General features: G+C 36.7%; 1 protein-coding gene across 1 annotated transcript; it reads left to right on the forward strand.

The window, feature by feature from the left end:
- On the forward strand, window positions 1,111-15,498 carry LOC109714135 (protein EARLY-RESPONSIVE TO DEHYDRATION 7, chloroplastic-like). Its single transcript, XM_020238581.1, has 4 exons — window positions 1,111-1,937; window positions 2,038-2,204; window positions 7,873-7,957; window positions 15,024-15,498. The coding sequence occupies exons 1-4, from the start codon at window positions 1,111-1,113 to the stop codon at window positions 15,214-15,216; spliced, it is 1,272 nt and encodes a 423-aa protein (XP_020094170.1). The 3' UTR covers window positions 15,217-15,498.

Genomic DNA, 17,282 nt, shown 5'->3' on the forward strand with positions numbered 1-17,282 from the left:
AAAATACAAATAAAAGTTTTTATAGTGTAACTAAATAAAAAAAACATATAAAACATATCCGAAGATAAATTAAAGTTTAAAAAAATTGATAAATAAACTCATACCACCAATAACTAATTAAATTTAAAATATAAATATAAATTTTATTCAATTTAGTGTGACGCGCATTGCACGTGCACTATAACTAGTATATATAAAAATTTGATGTTATAGTTGAATTTGTATTTTAAAAATTTAGATTTAATTTAATATATTTTGAAATATTGATAAAAAATAATTGTTTTGGGTTCGGATTCGGATTCGAGTTTGGATTTCGGATTTTTAGTTGGGTTCGGGTTTGAACATGAATTTTTAAAATTCGTCGGCTCTCAAATTTGGAGTCAGGTTCGGATTCGAATTTTTAAAAATCCGCCGGAATCCGACCCTGACATTTCTAATTCCTCTTCCTTCCACGTAAAGCGATTACTTTGTGGACTGCGTCCAGCAGTTGCTGCTCCGCTTGAACTCGTTCGAACGGCTGTAGTGTACTGTACTCCCCTGCCAAAGGCGATGCTCTGTATCTACGGCTCGGTCAGCAGACCAGGTTCGAGAAACGGACAATTTGCTTTATTAGTAAATTGTAAGAATCAGGCCGCGGATAGCGAGACTTCCTTTTCGTCGATCGATTCCGAATCCTTTTTCTAATGCCCACGCGTTCGCCGACATCTCCGTACACGTAGTGGTCCACGCGGGGCTCGTTACTTCGCTCGAAAGTCTTTTTTATCTATCTATTCACACATATATATATATATATATATATATATATATATACACAGAGATTTATCCATTCTTCTCCTTCTCTTCTTCTCCTTCTGTTCGTCTCTGCTCGAACATCTCTCTATACCGGTTTAACTCAAATGGAGCTTTCTTCGCGAACAGCAGCAGCCCAGCGGAGCAGCAGCGCGGGAAGCCGCTTACCCTCATATCGTTCGAATCATCCGGACCTCCTCCCTTCCTGTTCCCCTCCCCTCCCGCAGTCCTCTACCCCTCCCTCCGCACGCCTCCCCGCAGTTGCGGCCGTCCGATCCCATCCGTCCCACATCTTCTTCTATCTTTATACCCTCCCGTCGAATGCCGCGAGACTGCTCGAGAATCTCTTTTCCTGAAGCAGACGCTACGCCGAGAGCTCCCCTCCCGCCCCCGGTGGAGGAGACCCTCCTCCGCATCCCGGGCGCCATTCTCCACCTCATCGACCCCCACCGCAGCGTCGAGCTGGCCTCCGGCGACTTCTCGCTCGTCCGCCTCCGCCAGGGCCCCAACGTCGTCGCCGTCCTCGCCCGCGTCTCCGGCTCTCTCGCCGGCGGCGGCGACGACCTCGTCCAGTGGCCCCTCGCTCGCGACGAGGCCGCCGTCAAGCTCGACCACTCCCACTACTTCTTCTCCCTCCATGTGCCCCGCTCCCGCCTCCCCCCTGATCCCGATGCCGACCGCGACCCCGATGATGCTTCCGATCTCGGCGTCGTTAACTATGGCCTCACCTTCGCGTCCAAGGGCCAAGAAGCGCTTCTCCAGGAGCTCGACCGGATCTTGGAGATCTACAGCAGCTTCTCCGTCCAGAAGGTGGGGCCGGCGGCAACCGGGGCGCAGCCGGAGGTGCTGGATGGATCGGTGGCGAGGGAGGTGACGCCGGCGGAGGTGATGGATGGGCCGAAGAAAGAGATGATGGAGAAACGCTCGGCCGCTTACTGGACGACGCTCGCGCCGAACGTCGAGGACTACAGTGGGTCGGTGTCGAGGCTGATCGCCAAGGGGTCGGGGCAGCTCATCAAGGGGATCTTGTGGTGCGGCGACGTCACTACCGATCGGCTCAAGTGGGGAGAGGATTTCCTCAAGAGGAAGGTCGGCCCGAGCTCCCAGCCTGCTGATGTCAGCCGCGATGCCATGAAGAGGATGAGGAGGTATTATAGACAATGGGCTCTCTTCAAATCCGTTGCAACCATTTTGTTTCCGCGGCTACTAGATGTTTGTCGAAACGATTCAGTGCATTTTCTTCAACAGGGTTCGGAGGGTCACGAAGATGTCGGACAATGTGGCAAATGGCATCCTTAATGGCGTCGTGAAGGTGTCCGGGTTCTTTGCCGGCTCTGTTGTCAATTCAAAAGCAGGCAAAAAGTTCTTCTCCCTCTTGCCTGGAGAAATTGTCCTTGCATCGCTTGATGGATTCGGTATGTGCTTTAATTTCTTCTTGATTAAATACTACACTGATCGCTTCATTCTGTAACTTATTCTTGATTAAATACTACATTGATTGCTTCATCTTTTGGGTTAAACACCTTGTTATTGTTTTGTGAATATGGTTAGATGATTGTGATGACTAACTGCTTAATACTCCGTTTGGATGGAGAGAAGGAGAGAGAAGAAAGTCAGGAGAAAAAAAATATTTTCTCTCTTTTGGATCGAAACTTAAGAAAAGAAGAAAAGAAGAGAAATGTATAGAAAAGGAGAAAAAATGACCTCCATAACGGTCATTTTCTTCCGGGGAGAAAGGGGGAGAGAGTTATTTTCTCTTCTTTTTTTTCACTTAATCCAAACAATAAGAGTGAAATTGCCTCCTTTGCTTTTCTTTACTTATCTTTTCTCTCATTTTCTTTTCACTTCTTTTCTCTCTATCCAAATGAAGCATAAAAATTTAGATTTCGTGCGTTTGATGGTGTGAGACCTGTTGAATGTAAAACTATCCTTTTGGTGATTGGCTCGGAGGCTTCTGTGCTTCCAAATTATTTTCAATGATTGAACTTGTTAATCGACGACCGACTTTGTTAAAATTAAACTAGAGTATTTAAAGCATTTAGAAAACAAATTTTGCAATATTTTGATATTATTTGCATAGTGAATGAAAGAGCTCAAAATTTATGACTGAAAATAAAAGTTTCACAAAAAGTTAAGATACTACACTAAAACTTTAAGAGAAGAAATATTGATTTTGTTTTAGATAGTATACAAAATTTTCTATCAAAATTTTATCTAATTCTGGTATTTGTATATTGTTAAACCTGCAAACGGCTCATATCAACCATTAAAATTGTTGATTTTGAGCCCTCTTGATCACTAGGTAAATAATATCAAAAAATCATAAAATTTATTTGCTTGATGATTTAAATGCTTTAAATCAAGTCTAACAAAGCTGTTCTTCGATTTGAAAATCCTGTCATCGAAAACAACTTGGAAGCACTGAGCCTCGTGCTTCTAAAAGAATCTCGGCTGGGTTCTTAACAAGCTAAGTGTGAACATAAGAATAATTCTCTTCCACTAAAAAGGTGGAATAATTATTTTAGGGTTTTTTTAGGATTTACTTAGAATAATCCGATTTGACCGAAACTCTTAACTATTTTTTTACACTATTTGACGGAGAGGGGATAACTTTTGTTGTCCTTAGTTTTCTTCGAAACCAAGCATAACTTAAAAGAAGCAAGAAATATCACATCTTAACCTCTTTGGCTCATTGGCTCATAAATATCTCCCAAGGCTCTAATATTGTAATTAGCCCGAGAATGTTGATCGAGTTTATCTGTAATATAGTATGATGCCACAAAAGGCTTTCTTCACTTTATAAGCGAAAACCATGTGTCGGGCAGATTCATTTCCTTATACAATCTATCCAAATTTTAGGCATCTGTCAAGTAGATTGTATCCTCTCACACTTAATTTTAAATTGAAAATAGGTAACTTGAGTTGTCGGTTCATGTATCTCAACCCAAAAGAGGATAATTTGATGGAATCCGAAAATATCTAACTACTACCTATGTTTAAAAGGGTAATACTGGTGTGTCCTTGTAAAATTTAGAAATAACTTATATACCCCTCTGAATTTCAATTAATCTATGTATCCCTCTAAACTTGTAATACCTTATGAAAATTGCCTTTCAATTAATTTTTTGTCAACTTTCGTTAAATTTTCTTTAGTTTCCTCTCTTTTTTCTCACTTATATTTTTTTCGCCAATTAAATCAGTTCCTTTTTCTTTTCGAGTAAACCAATTACCTAGCACCCATTATATGATCACAACTTCTATAATAGCTGTCATGCCTTGGGCCCATAGCGGAAGCTTCCCAGGTTCGCGCACAGACTCGTCGAACGGGCGGAGTTCCCCCCACCCGCACGAAGCGTACACAAATCTGTATATTGCATTCCACCAAGGAACAATATAAACACATTTTGTATATAGTGAGCATCACAAGAGCAGGAAAGTAAATCTATCTATTACAAATTCTGTCCATTCGTCTTTAACATACATGATTTCAAGCTTCATATAAATAATTACATGCTTTTCTTACCCCAAAATAAAACATAACATTCTTTACTTCTGTTCTCAAAATATAGCTACACTTTCTGGCAAGGGTTATCTAACAAAAGTGACCTTGCTATCTAGGGTGCAATGTCTTTGCCTTGATCCTTGCCTTGATCCCGCGCTGCTCCTGTTGTGGTTAATCTGTATAAACAGGGGAGTGAGAATTAAAAGATATTCCCAGCGGGTTCGGCCGCCAACCCTTGCGACCTTCCCACTAGGTCTAAACAAGGCATTAGTCGTAAATGAACTAACAAAAACTATTACGAACAGCAAGTATATACATGTATATGAGAATAACAAGAATTACTGCAATGCCTTTAGGAATTTACAAAGTTTAAGATCCATTATGTTCAACTTGTTCCTTTGTTTCTTGACTTAATCATAATGCCTCACCATATGGTTAAGCGCTACTCACACCTCTGAGCCTCGTGGGGAGTCGCTACTGCATCCCTATTACCCACCTTTGGTTGTCTGCTGAGGAGTTGCTACTGCATCCCTACTACCCATTCATGTGACACTTTCGGAGGACGCGGATTGTGGACTCGCGACCTCCACAAGCTTTGAGAGACTTAGCAAGTTTGATCACGTTCTCGTATACAAGAGAACCCACCACTATGCCACGGTGACAATACCTTGCGATTACCAATCCCTGGCATGCCTATCTTATATAAGGCATGTACAAGTACATTGTTCATTATACTTTGTCAGTGTTTTTTAGTTACATTTGGCATTCGAGTTCGTGTACGATCACCACATCTATGTCAAATCTACTATTCCATTGCGAATCCACTAAGTTCATGGCAAACTTGTCTCTACCTCTAATTCGGTAGAGAAATTGCTAGAGAGAGGAAGAGAATAGGGGTAGCGTGTGCGAGAGGGAGAAAAGAGAATTTTCTTTTGTGTGGAGAGAATAGGAGAGAGGGGGGGTTGGGATCTATTTACTGACCCCCACAATTACAATTGAACCCTCTAATATTGAGAAATTACATCTCAACACAGAGTTCTCCTAGACTGCGGGAAGTCTAGATTTCCCATTGTTAGTCTGGATCCCGAAGGCTCTGCTCGATCTGCGCAGGCAAGGTCCGGACCTCCCAGTTGCGGTTCGAATCCCCAACGGCTAGTTCCACTATTTACGCAGCTAAGGTTCGGACTTCTTGTCCAAGATCCGGATCCTGAACATTTGAGCTGAGTTTGCGAATTGAAGGTCCGAACTTCCTCCCTGAGGTCCAGATAATGAAGTTTGGAGCAGGAATAGTAATTTCAGAGCCCAGATCCTCTTGCCAAGGTTCAGATCTCGAAGGCCTGATGACTCTGATACACATTGCTCTCAAAATTTTATTTTCGTGTAGTTTAGCTCCAGCTCACTTTTAATTTATTTGAAACCCTTATAACTCTTCTTGAATACTTTTATATGCGTTCCTTCACCGCACTTTGTCTAACTTGGCCAAAGTTCAGTATGGTATACTGAAATTTAGTATACTACAGTTGCGAAGAAGCTATATTAGTACAGAAGGTTCTCTTCTCGATCAACAGTAATTTGGAATTGAATGGAAATGGAAAATATAATTTGGTAGGAGATACTCCTCTCTACTGGGCCCATTTTCTTTAGTGGATCAGATAGGAAGCTATGTTGAAGGATTAGAGAACGGTAAGGAAAAAGAAGAGAGGAGATTAAAGAAGATTTACGAAAGTTGACGAAAATTTAATTGAAAGGTTATTTTCTTAAGGTATTACAAGTTTATAGGGATATGCAGAATAATTTAAATTTGGAGAGAAGTTATTTTTAAAATTTGGAAAGGTACACTAGTGTTTAACCCTTTTTAAAACTATAGCTTATGAAGGCTCGTATGCTTTTTGGTTGTAAACTATGCTTCTCTTTCGTAATTAATTGCCCTTGCTGCTATTCGTCTCTAGTGCGGCCATAATATCTAGTGATGATGTTTCTGTTGGTTTACTAATCTGATCAATGACCTTTTTCCATGCCTTCTCTGTGAAAAACTAAACAATGTACATTTATGTAAACATTGTAAATGATTTTACATATATGTAAACATTGTAGGAACTAAACAAATTGATATCTTCACGAAGAAATTGAATTTCTAACCCTTATCTAATGAATAGCTATTTATTACTTTAAACCTAGTATTAATAATCTTTGAGAAATTATAAACCTTGTATTAAGTTAATTGATTCCGTGCTTCTGCATTTCACTTCCTAAAAATGGACTAGTTTTTGGTAGATTTTATAAAAGAATTCAGGATGAGTCTAGTTAGAAGATCTAGAAGCAATCTAACATTCAGAGGGGTAGAAAAGGTATTTGAAAACAAAAATGGTTTGCGGAGACAATTCCGCAAACAACTTACGTCCAGTCTAAACAATATGAACAAGGAATTAAAGAAAACAACAAGATAACCAATTATAGAAAATAGATCACCAGCAAATTTCTCAATAGAACATGAAACCACACACAACTACAAGGTATCACAGCTGAAAATACACGAACAATAATGTAAATAAGGTACCAATTTATGTGGAAACTCCTATCCAGTGGAGAAAAACCACAGGACCATGAGAACAACTTCATTGTGCAAGAAAACAGAGGTATTATGGTGGTAAGACTATATTGACATCACTGTGGTCCAACGGTGTCAAGAGACGTGCATTGGAAGTTGTTTCAACAAAGTTGAAACAATTTTCCAGTAAGTATATAATTTCTTCTAAAAATAATTCAGAACAATGTGTTATTTACAATTTGTGGAGAACACACTTTCCATAATCAGTCCATAACTTACACACTAATTAATTCATATAAAAAGTGAGTTAATATGAACATGTATGCATGCTTTTATCTGATGTGGATTCGGGTATTAGTCTGTCGCAACTTAAACTTGAACTGTGTCCATGGTTGTTCAACTAGATTAATTAGTGACTCGGACAACTAAATAACGCTACCAACTGAGCTCACAACAAGTCATGGATTTACCAAGACAACTTATACTTCACAATTTTAAGTAAGAAACCAGTGGTTGAATCCTTGGACAACTTTTCTTAACGATTTCTATGGGATGCTAGGAATATGAGAACCACTGCTACTTATGGTACATGAAGTAATCACTAGTACAAGTGAATTCCCTATGAGACGGTCACCTATCCCAAGAATAGGTTAGCCTAATATTTGCACATAATCTTGAAATATTAGGCTAACCTGGACATTGTATTACATGAGATTTTCATTTTCCTTGATTTCTGTTGGCGCATTTAGCCTCAAAACTACCAGGCTGATGTTAATTGATTTGAAATTGTTAACTCACCAAGATGTTATCTCGTTAATACTGATTGACTAGTGAGCTAGATATATATACTTAGTTACATGAGAAAGATTTGCTTTAAACAACACTTGCTGGGTTGTTAGTTGAGATCCGATTGTCAAAACTTTTGGGCTATAGTTCCTATAATATTTTTTTTCCCATGATGTAGAACCATTGAAACTTTTCTGCAACAACTGAATGGTAATAATTTTTTATTTTTCTTTTGTTTGATGATTAGGAAAAATCTGCGATGCTGTTGAAGTGGCTGGAAAGAATGTCCTGCAGACATCGTCTGTCGTGACAACAGGGATTGTATCTCACAGGTACCACTTTTTTTTACTTCTCTTGTTTTTTTTTTTTTTTTTACTGTTCACTATACCTTGTAGATTTGCAGAAGTTGATAACAAGTAGCTTGCATTTAGTGGCGACAATCCTTCCGACTATATCTACCTCTTTATGATTGGAAACAGTTTGGTGATTGTTCTTGCATTAGTGTTTACATATATATTTATATAGAGTTGAGCTGGAATGCTATCGGTAGCAAACGGGCACACCCATTTGTTTTCGATGATGGAGCCTTCAAATCGACGATCGGCACCGTTGAACATGATCTATACCACTTGAAGTATCTAGAAATCAAATTTCATGATTTTTTGATATTATTTTCTTGTTCATCAAGTGGATGTAAAAATGAACGGTTGAAAATGAATATCCTCTAAAAAGTGATAGAAATTTTGTAATCAAGATCGAGAATATAGATCTTGTTCTAAATAGTTTAAAGAATTTTCTAACCAAATTCAATTGATTTGGTTAGCTTTACACCGTTAAACGAGAAAACGCCTCATATCTACCATTAAAATTACAAAATTTGAAACCCTTTGATCATTAGGTCAATGATGCTGAAAAAAGTTTAAAATTGGTTTCTAGATATTGCAAGTGGTATAGATCATGTTCAACGGTGCCGATCGTCGATTTGGAGGCTCTATCATCAAAAACAAATCGGTGGCAACAGAGCCCGTTTGCTATTGAACACATGTATAGGTATATGTATATGTATATGTACATGTATATATATATATACATACATATACATATTCTTATACATACATACATACATACATACATACATACATATATATATATAGAGAGAGAGTGAGAGAGAGAGAATAGGGTTGTTGTGCTCNACATACATATACATATATATATATATATATATATATATATATATATATATATATATATATATATATATATATATGAGAGAGAGAGAGAGAGAGAGAGAGAGTAGGGTTGTTGTGCTCTTAGGAGCTCGGAGGTCTCCGTGTTTCTAAATCGTTTTTGATTATGGAACTTTGAAATCGACGATCGGCTTCGCTAGACTTGATCTAACGTACTTGAAGTGTCTAGAAAATAAATTTTGTGATTTCACCTAGAGATTGAAAGGATTCAAAATCAAAATTTTTTAATGGTTGATGTGTGTCGTTTGCAAGTTTAATAGTGTAAAAGTATCCATATCAACTGAAATTTTGAGAAAAAATTTGTTATACTATCTAGAGCAAGATCAATATCTCTGATCCAAAATTTTAGTATTATATCACCACTTTTTGTAGGATTTTTTTATTTTCAGCTGATGATTTTGAGTCCTTTCGATCACTAGGTAAATGATATTAAAAATCCTCAAATTTTATTTTATGAATATTTCAAATACACTAAATCAAGTCTAATGGAGCCGATCATTGATTCGGAAGTTTCATCATAAAAAACGACTTAGAAGCACGGATACACCGGTTTTACTCTCTCTCTCTCTCTCTCTCTCTCTCTCTCTCTATATATATATATATATAGAGCTAGGCTGGTATACTATCGGTAGCACGGAGCTTTTCGTACTAACAAGTTTTCAATGATGCGGCTTCCAAATCGACGATCAACTCTGTTAGACTTGATCTACACTATTAAAAGGTCTCAAAATTTTTAGACATCATTTGGCTAGTGATCAAAAGGTCTCAAAATTGATAATTTTAATGGTCGATGTGATGTGTTCGTGAATTTAACGGTGTAAAACAATCCAAATTTGATGAAATTTTTATAGAAAATACTTTTCACTATTTAGAATAAGATCAGTACCTCGATCTTAAATTCAAGCCTTTTATCATTATTTTTTATGAGATTTTTATTTTCAGCCGTTTATTTTTAGACTACTTATTTGATAGGTAAAAGATGTCGAAAAATTATGAAATTTAGTTTTCAAATGCTTTCAACAGTATAGATCAAGTCTAACGGAGCCGATCGTCGATTTGAAAGCCACATCATTGAAAGCAACTTGGTAGCACGGAGGGCTATGTGCTACCGATAGTATACCAGCCTAGCTCTCTCTCTGTCTCTCTCTCTCTATATATATATATATATATATATATATATGGAATTATGCTACTATACTATCAATAGTAGTAAGCCCTTGGTACTATTGAGTTGGTACTATTGAGTTTTCGGCCATTGGATGAAAGGATGTGCGGTTAGGATGATAGTGGTCCCCTAGGGTTGAGTGGGTAGTTGATTTAATAGTATAATCTAACGGGTGGAAATGATCAAAGGGTAGATCTAATGGTAGAAAACTCAAAAGTACCAATGGCTTGGTACTATCGATAGTATAATAACCGGACTCTATATATATGTATATACGGCTGGAATGCTATTAATAGTACTAAGCACTTCGTGCCATCTTGGTCAGTTCCATCCCTTCGATCATGCTATTCTACAACCCACCTACTAAAGCCTAGGGGGACCACCGCTAAACTCTAGGGGACCACTATCATCCCAACACTACAATTTTTCATCTAAGGTTGTAAACTTTAGTAGTAAAAATGATCAAATACAATTAATAGTATTCCAGTACAACACCATATATACACAAACATATATACACACGTATATACACGCATATATACACGCGCGCACACGTATACGTATATATATAGAATTGAGCTCCTATACTTTTAAAAGTATCAAGTCATTCTTGCTTGTCGGTTTTCGGCCCTTGGATTAAGGGATGTACGATTGGGATGACAGTGGTCCCCTAGGGATATATATATATATATATATAGAATTAGGGTACTATACTATCTATAGTATTGGAGCTCCGGTACTATAGTCTCATTTTTTATTTTAGGATGTTCAAATCAATGATCCACACCGTCAAATATAATCTAGGGTGAAGTTCTTAGAATAAAATTTTAATTTTTTTCAATATCGTTTACTTAGTAAGTAAATCATGTCAAAATAAACGGTGAAAATTGAACAATCTTTAAAATTTGAGAATAGGACTTTTGAATTCAAGATCAAGTATGCTGACCTTGATCTATATAGTTTAAAGTATTTTCTATCAAAATTTGAATAAATTTAAATTCTTTTACATTGTTAAGTTACGAACTCGCCATAGTAGCCATTGAAAATTGACTAGTTTGAAATGCTTTGATCATAAAGTAAACTATGTCGAAAAAATATAAAATTTTGTTTCTAAAAACTCCAAATATTTTAGATCAGTTTTAACAGTGTGGATCATTGATTTCAATACCTAAGATTGAAAACGGGACTATAGTACCGGAGCCCCGGTACTATAGATAGTATAGGAGCTTAGCTCTATATGTATATGTATATGCATATATCATGCACAATAGGTCCAATGAACAAAAAAGCTTGATCACAGGGCTCAAAACATATAACCATCTCTCCAAATAGACGATCGACACTGTTGAACATGATCTAGACCATTTAAGCTAATTTGGAAATCAAATTTCATGCTTTTCGGATATTATTTCTTATCCATCAAGTGGACACAAAAATGAACGGATGAAAATTAATATCCTTTTAAAAGTGGTGATAGGAGTCTTGTAATCAAGATCAAGCATTTATATCTTGTTTTAAGTAGTTTAAAGAATTTTTTAACTAAAATTCAATTGATTTAGATATCTTTGTGCCGTTAAATTAGAAAACACTTCATATCGACCATGAAAATTATAAATTTTTAAACTCTTTGACCATTAGGTCAATGACGTCGAAAAGATTTGAAATTTGGTTCTAAGATATTTTAAATGGTATAGATCATGTACAATGGTGTCGATCGTCGATTTGGAAACTCCATCATCGAAAACAAATCGGTAGCANATATATATATATATATATATAGAATTAGAGTACTATATTATCTATAGTATTGGAGCTCCGGTACTATAGTCTCATTTTTTATCTTAGGATGTTCAAATCAATGATCCACATCGTCAAATATAATCTAGGGTGAAGTTCTTAGCAATAAAATTTTAATTTTTTTCAATATCGTTTACTTAGTAAGTAAATCATGTCAAAATAAACGGTGAAAATTGAACAATCTTTAAAATTTGAGAACAGGACTTTTGAATTCAAGATCAAGTATGCCGACCTTGATCTATATAGTTTAAAGTATTTTCTATCAAAATTTGAATAAATTTAAATTCTTTTACATTGTTAAGTTAACGAACTCGCCATAGTAGCCATTGAAAATTGACTAGTTTGAAATGGTTTGATCATAAAGTAAACTATGTCGAAAAAATATAAAATTTTGTTTCTAAAAACTTCAAATATTTTAGATCAGTTTTAACCGTGTGGATCATTGATTTCAATACCTAAGATTGAAAACGGGACTATAGTACCGGAGCCCCGGTACTATAGATAGTATAGGAGCTTAGCTCTATATGTATATGTATATGCATATATCATGCACAATAGGTCCAATGAACAAAAAAGCTTGATCACAGGGCTCAAAACATATAACCATCTCTCCAAATAGACGATCGACACTGTTGAACATGATCTAGACCATTTAAGCTAATTTGGAAATCAAATTTCATGCTTTTCGGATATTATTTCTTATCCATCAAGTGGACACAAAAATGAACGGATGAAAATTAATATCCTTTTAAAAGTGGTGATAGGAGTCTTGTAATCAAGATCAAGCATTTATATCTTGTTTTAAGTAGTTTAAAGAATTTTTTAACTAAAATTCAATTGATTTAGATATCTTTGTGCCGTTAAATTAGAAAACACTTCATATCGACCATGAAAATTATAAATTTTTAAACTCTTTGACCATTAGGTCAATGACGTCGAAAAGATTTGAAATTTGGTTCTAAGATATTTTAAATGGTATAGATCATGTACAATGGTGTCGATCGTCGATTTGGAAACTCCATCATCGAAAACAAATCGGTAGCAACGGAGTCTGTTTGCTACTAATAACATTCCAGCTCAAATCTGTATATAGATACACACACAAATATACACACATATATGTATATGTATATGCATCTATCATGCACAATAGGTCCAATGGCCAAAAAGCTTGATCCAAGGGCTCAAAACTTATAAATCAAGAACTTGATGCATCTAAAAGCATTCCAATTCAGTACTATATATATATATATAGTCCAGCTAGAATACTATCAAAAGTGTGTTAATAGCGCCTACTATAAACTTCTTATCCTTTGGATCCATAATAATACCACCACCAAATAGTAAAACCTAGTCATCCAAGAGCTAAAAAGTCTATATGTATACTATTAGTACTCTGGCTCAATACTCTCNCTCTCTGGGCATTTTCGCAGTGAGGGACCGGTCCCAGCTCGGGAAGACCGGTCCCCGAAGGCTGCCATTTCGAGCAGAGGGAATTTCGCGTTCGGGAACCGGTTCTTGCTTGAGAGACCGGTCCCCGGGAGACCGGTCTTTGTCCGAGAGACCGGTTCCCGAGAGCTGAGTTTTCGGGACTTAGCCGATTTTCGGCTATTTTCGCTGGGCCAACGTTCGGGAACCGGTCCCTTACCACCAGGGACCGGTCTCATCAGAGACCCCCGCAGCCCAGCCTGATGGAACCGGTCCCTCCCTGCCAGGGACCGGTCCCCGAGAGCATTTCTGCTCCAGTGCAAGTTTTGCACTTGGTGCTCTCGCGGGCCCTTCCTTAATGCACTTTATGCATTATAAACACCTTCGGACTTTCCGAAGCCTACGCACTCGACAACTAGTTGATTCTGGTCGAAGTCTAATTCTCGAGTTTCGAGAATTCACTTCCTTACAAAAAGTGTGTTAATAGCGCCTACTATAAACTTCTTATCCTTTGGATCCATAATAATACCACCACCAAATAGTAAAACCTAGTCATCCAAGAGCTAAAAAGTCTATATGTATACTATTAGTACTCTGGCTCAATACTCTCTCTCTTTCTCTCTCTATATATATATATATAGAGAGAGAGAGAGAGAGAGAGAGCGAGAGAGAGAGAGAGAGAGAGAGAGAGAAACTAGAATACTATTGATAGTAGAGAAATAGTGTTTGCTATCTATTTTTTATCCCTTGGATGCATAGGGTTTACTATTTGGTGGTGATATTATTATGGAAGGTGTAAAAAGTTGATAGTAGATACTATTTATTTGTTATTAGTAATATTGTAGCTGAAGTGTGTGTGTGTGTGTGTGTGTGTGTAGAGTCCGGCTACTATGCTATTAATAGTACGAAGCACTTGGTGCTACCAAGTTTTCCGCCGTTAGATCTATCCTTTTGATCATTTTCATCCGTTAGATCATACTATTCAACCAACCACCCACTCAACCCTAGGGGGCCCACATCATCCTAACCGCGGAAAACTTGGTAGCACCAAGTGCTTCGTGCTATTAATAGCATAGCAGCCTAGTTATATATATATATATATATATAGTTTGGTTCAAATGCGCAAAGGTTGCTCTACTTAACTGTCTTAGGTCGGTTCCTGCTTTGCTGTTACTGGGTTCTTGACATTTGCATTATGTTGAAACTTTACCCTTTTGGTTAAATATGTCCACATCAGAATGGACATATAGTATTCTGTCATTTAATTGTCCCCTAACTTTCACCTGGAGTTCCTCCGTACGTAGCTAATAGTGTTAAGGCCATTCTAACCAAACTAAGCAAGGATCTAGTTTAGAAGCTTAAGATAGTAATAGTACAAAATGTAAGAACCCAGAGTTAACAGCTGAGTGGTTGGGGATCACATTGAAACCTCATAAAAAGGTTGGGCCCCTTGCTACACATTACCCTCTTAGTTGCCTCTGTATATAGAAGTTCAGAAAAGTCTAAGCACTTTTCCCTCTTAGTTGTGGTCGGACGATTAGTAGTAAATGATATAATACTGTCTCAAAATTTTCCATTTGTTGTGCATCTTATTCAGTCTAACAACATAGGGGAGTCTGTTATGCTGTTATGCTGGTTTTCTTGCATTTGAACAAAATTCATTGTGGAGTAATCTTGCTTCCTCTCAAAAAGTAAAAGAACAAAAAAATAATAATGTCACTGGAAGAGGATAGCTTACTGTGTGTTAAACAAATTTTGCAGGTATGGCGAGCAAGCAGGTGAGGTGACGCATGAAGGACTCGGTGCAGCAGGACATGCTATTGGAACTGCATGGGCCGTCTTCAAGATAAGAAAAGCGTTCAACCCTAAGAATGCTGTGAAGCCAACATCTTTGGTGAAGTCAGCAGCTAAGGCAGCAGCTGGTGAGCTAAAGACTAAGCAAGGAAAGAAGTGAAGAATTTGGTTTTTACTGGTCTTCGTCATTGAAGGACCGCCTCGATGAGTATATGAAACAATACCTCGGTGATGTTTCGTGTGAAGATTGCCTCGCTCATTATATATGTATCTTGATGTTTTTTTTTGCATGCTGTAGATTCAATCGTTGTTTGGTGTGGTGTTTTCCTGTGTCCTAATGAAATGCTAGAGCTCCCTGTTCTTTAGCTTGTATTTTTTTAAATTTTTTTTCTGTTCTAGAAGCCAGCAGTGAGTAAATAAACTGGTCATTACTTTATGTTTTCTTTCCCTTTTTTCCCGATTATTTGAGAGAGAGAGAGAGAGAGAGAGAGAGAGAGAGAGAGAGGATTTATTTTATATTTTTTCAAGTTGATGATGATTGACTATTTAGTCGGATGTGGAATTCAGTTTTAGTAGTCACCCAATTACGTATCCGCTTGTCCACGGTCAAAAGTATGAGTGATTTAAATAATCCCGCTTATCCAGAGTCAAAAAGTACGAGTGATTTAAATATTTGCATGTTCTAGCTGGGGTTAATTACTTTCATGTCCTTAACAAGCGTACAAGATTTCTCTAAAACCATATCAATGTATCAATATAATATAATTAAAAATTGAAAAACTTTTAGTGATTCTGTAACATCTATTATCTATTACTACTCATTATTTCTCTAAAATCTTCCCACATGGCAGCATTCTCTTCAATGTTGTTGGTTGTGGGCTTTACCGGTTTCTTTTCCTTTATTTGAACAGAACCGGATTGTCAAGTATGAGTGCCAATCTGAACGGGCTCAAGTCTTCCAAATAATTTCATCTTTCTTTGCTTGAACCAAACATGGTTTCCCTCTGTTTTTACTTAAACCAGATCGAGTTAAATTGCTTCATTGGGCTGAACCAGAGCAATTGCTTTATACGTTTTTATTTTTGAATCGCATTTTCCTTTTAATTGTTTGAACCAAACTGATTATAGTTGAGTCAGGTCTCTATCCTAAACTGGCTCAAGTTTTCTTTTTTTTTTTGACTGAGCCAAACCGGTGCCCTTTTTTTTTTGCTTGAATTGGTCTGCTTCATTGGATCGAACCAGACCAATTGTTTCATAGTTTCCATCTTTGAACCGATTTTTTTGTTGAGTGAGGGCTCCACATTGAATGAATGTATTAATTTGTATAAGCACCACACTCTAAACCGACCTCGCTCATTTGTTCTTCTAAATTATTTTATTATCTTAATAGTTTGCGGAATAAAATTATTAAGCTTCAACTAATGATAATATTTTTTACTTCGGATGTGAACCGCGAACAATTTATAATTACATATTCTCAATAATAATTTTCGTCAAAAATTATTCTATCTGTAAACAAATTTTTTTTTTTTCTCCTTTTCTTTTGCTTCTCTATATTGAATTTTTTGCTTGAATACTAATTCTGAAATTTATTTAGCAGTGAAAAAAAAATATTTTTAAGTAATGATAATTTATTAATATTGTGTTATTTAACTAAAAATATACTTTCTAATATTAATTATAAATTAAATATAATATTAACTGTCTGCCGACTTGCGCTTACCTTAATTATTATGTCAGTATTCTTGCAAAATATCTCTTTTAAAAACATGAAATTTTTTTTATTTTTTTAATTTAAAGTTATGAGATAGAAATATGTTATAGACTTGAATTATATTTAAATCTGTTAGGCTGAAATATTTAGAATTCATCCCATTTTGACTCTTTTTAGTAGAAAGGAGAGTAAACAAGATTATAAATATTTGGCGGTATTCTAGAACAAGAGAAAAGTACATGGATTATATAACTTTAGTATTCTATCTCTATTAAGACTAGATTAATATTGGTGATCTTAGTCCACATGGCAAGTTGTCCTTAACTTTTGCCTATGGGAACCATCTGTCAGTATTATTGCTCTCCTTCTATTGAACTGGGTTCATTTGCTAGTGTGTATTATTATCTTCTTCTAATCTTTGAATTGGTTTCTCTCTTTCCATTCAACCGGCTTCTCCTGTTTTCCTTGAACAGGTTTTGTCCTTCGTTGGACCGAACCGCCCTCTTGACAAA

This window comes from Ananas comosus, linkage group 8, assembly GCF_001540865.1.
Source record: "Ananas comosus cultivar F153 linkage group 8, ASM154086v1, whole genome shotgun sequence".
Lineage (NCBI taxonomy): Eukaryota > Viridiplantae > Streptophyta > Magnoliopsida > Poales > Bromeliaceae > Ananas > Ananas comosus.

Excerpts from the sequence above, each read along its gene's own strand:
- LOC109714135 (XM_020238581.1), top strand. The coding sequence starts at position 1,111 with ATGCCGCGAGACTGCTCGAGAATCTCTTTTCCTGAAGCAGACGCTACG. Across the intron at positions 2,205-7,872 it reads TGCATCGCTTGATGGATTCG|GAAAAATCTGCGATGCTGTT; the intron begins GTATGTGCTTTA and ends TTTGATGATTAG. Across the intron at positions 7,958-15,023 it reads ACAGGGATTGTATCTCACAG|GTATGGCGAGCAAGCAGGTG; the intron begins GTACCACTTTTT and ends CAAATTTTGCAG.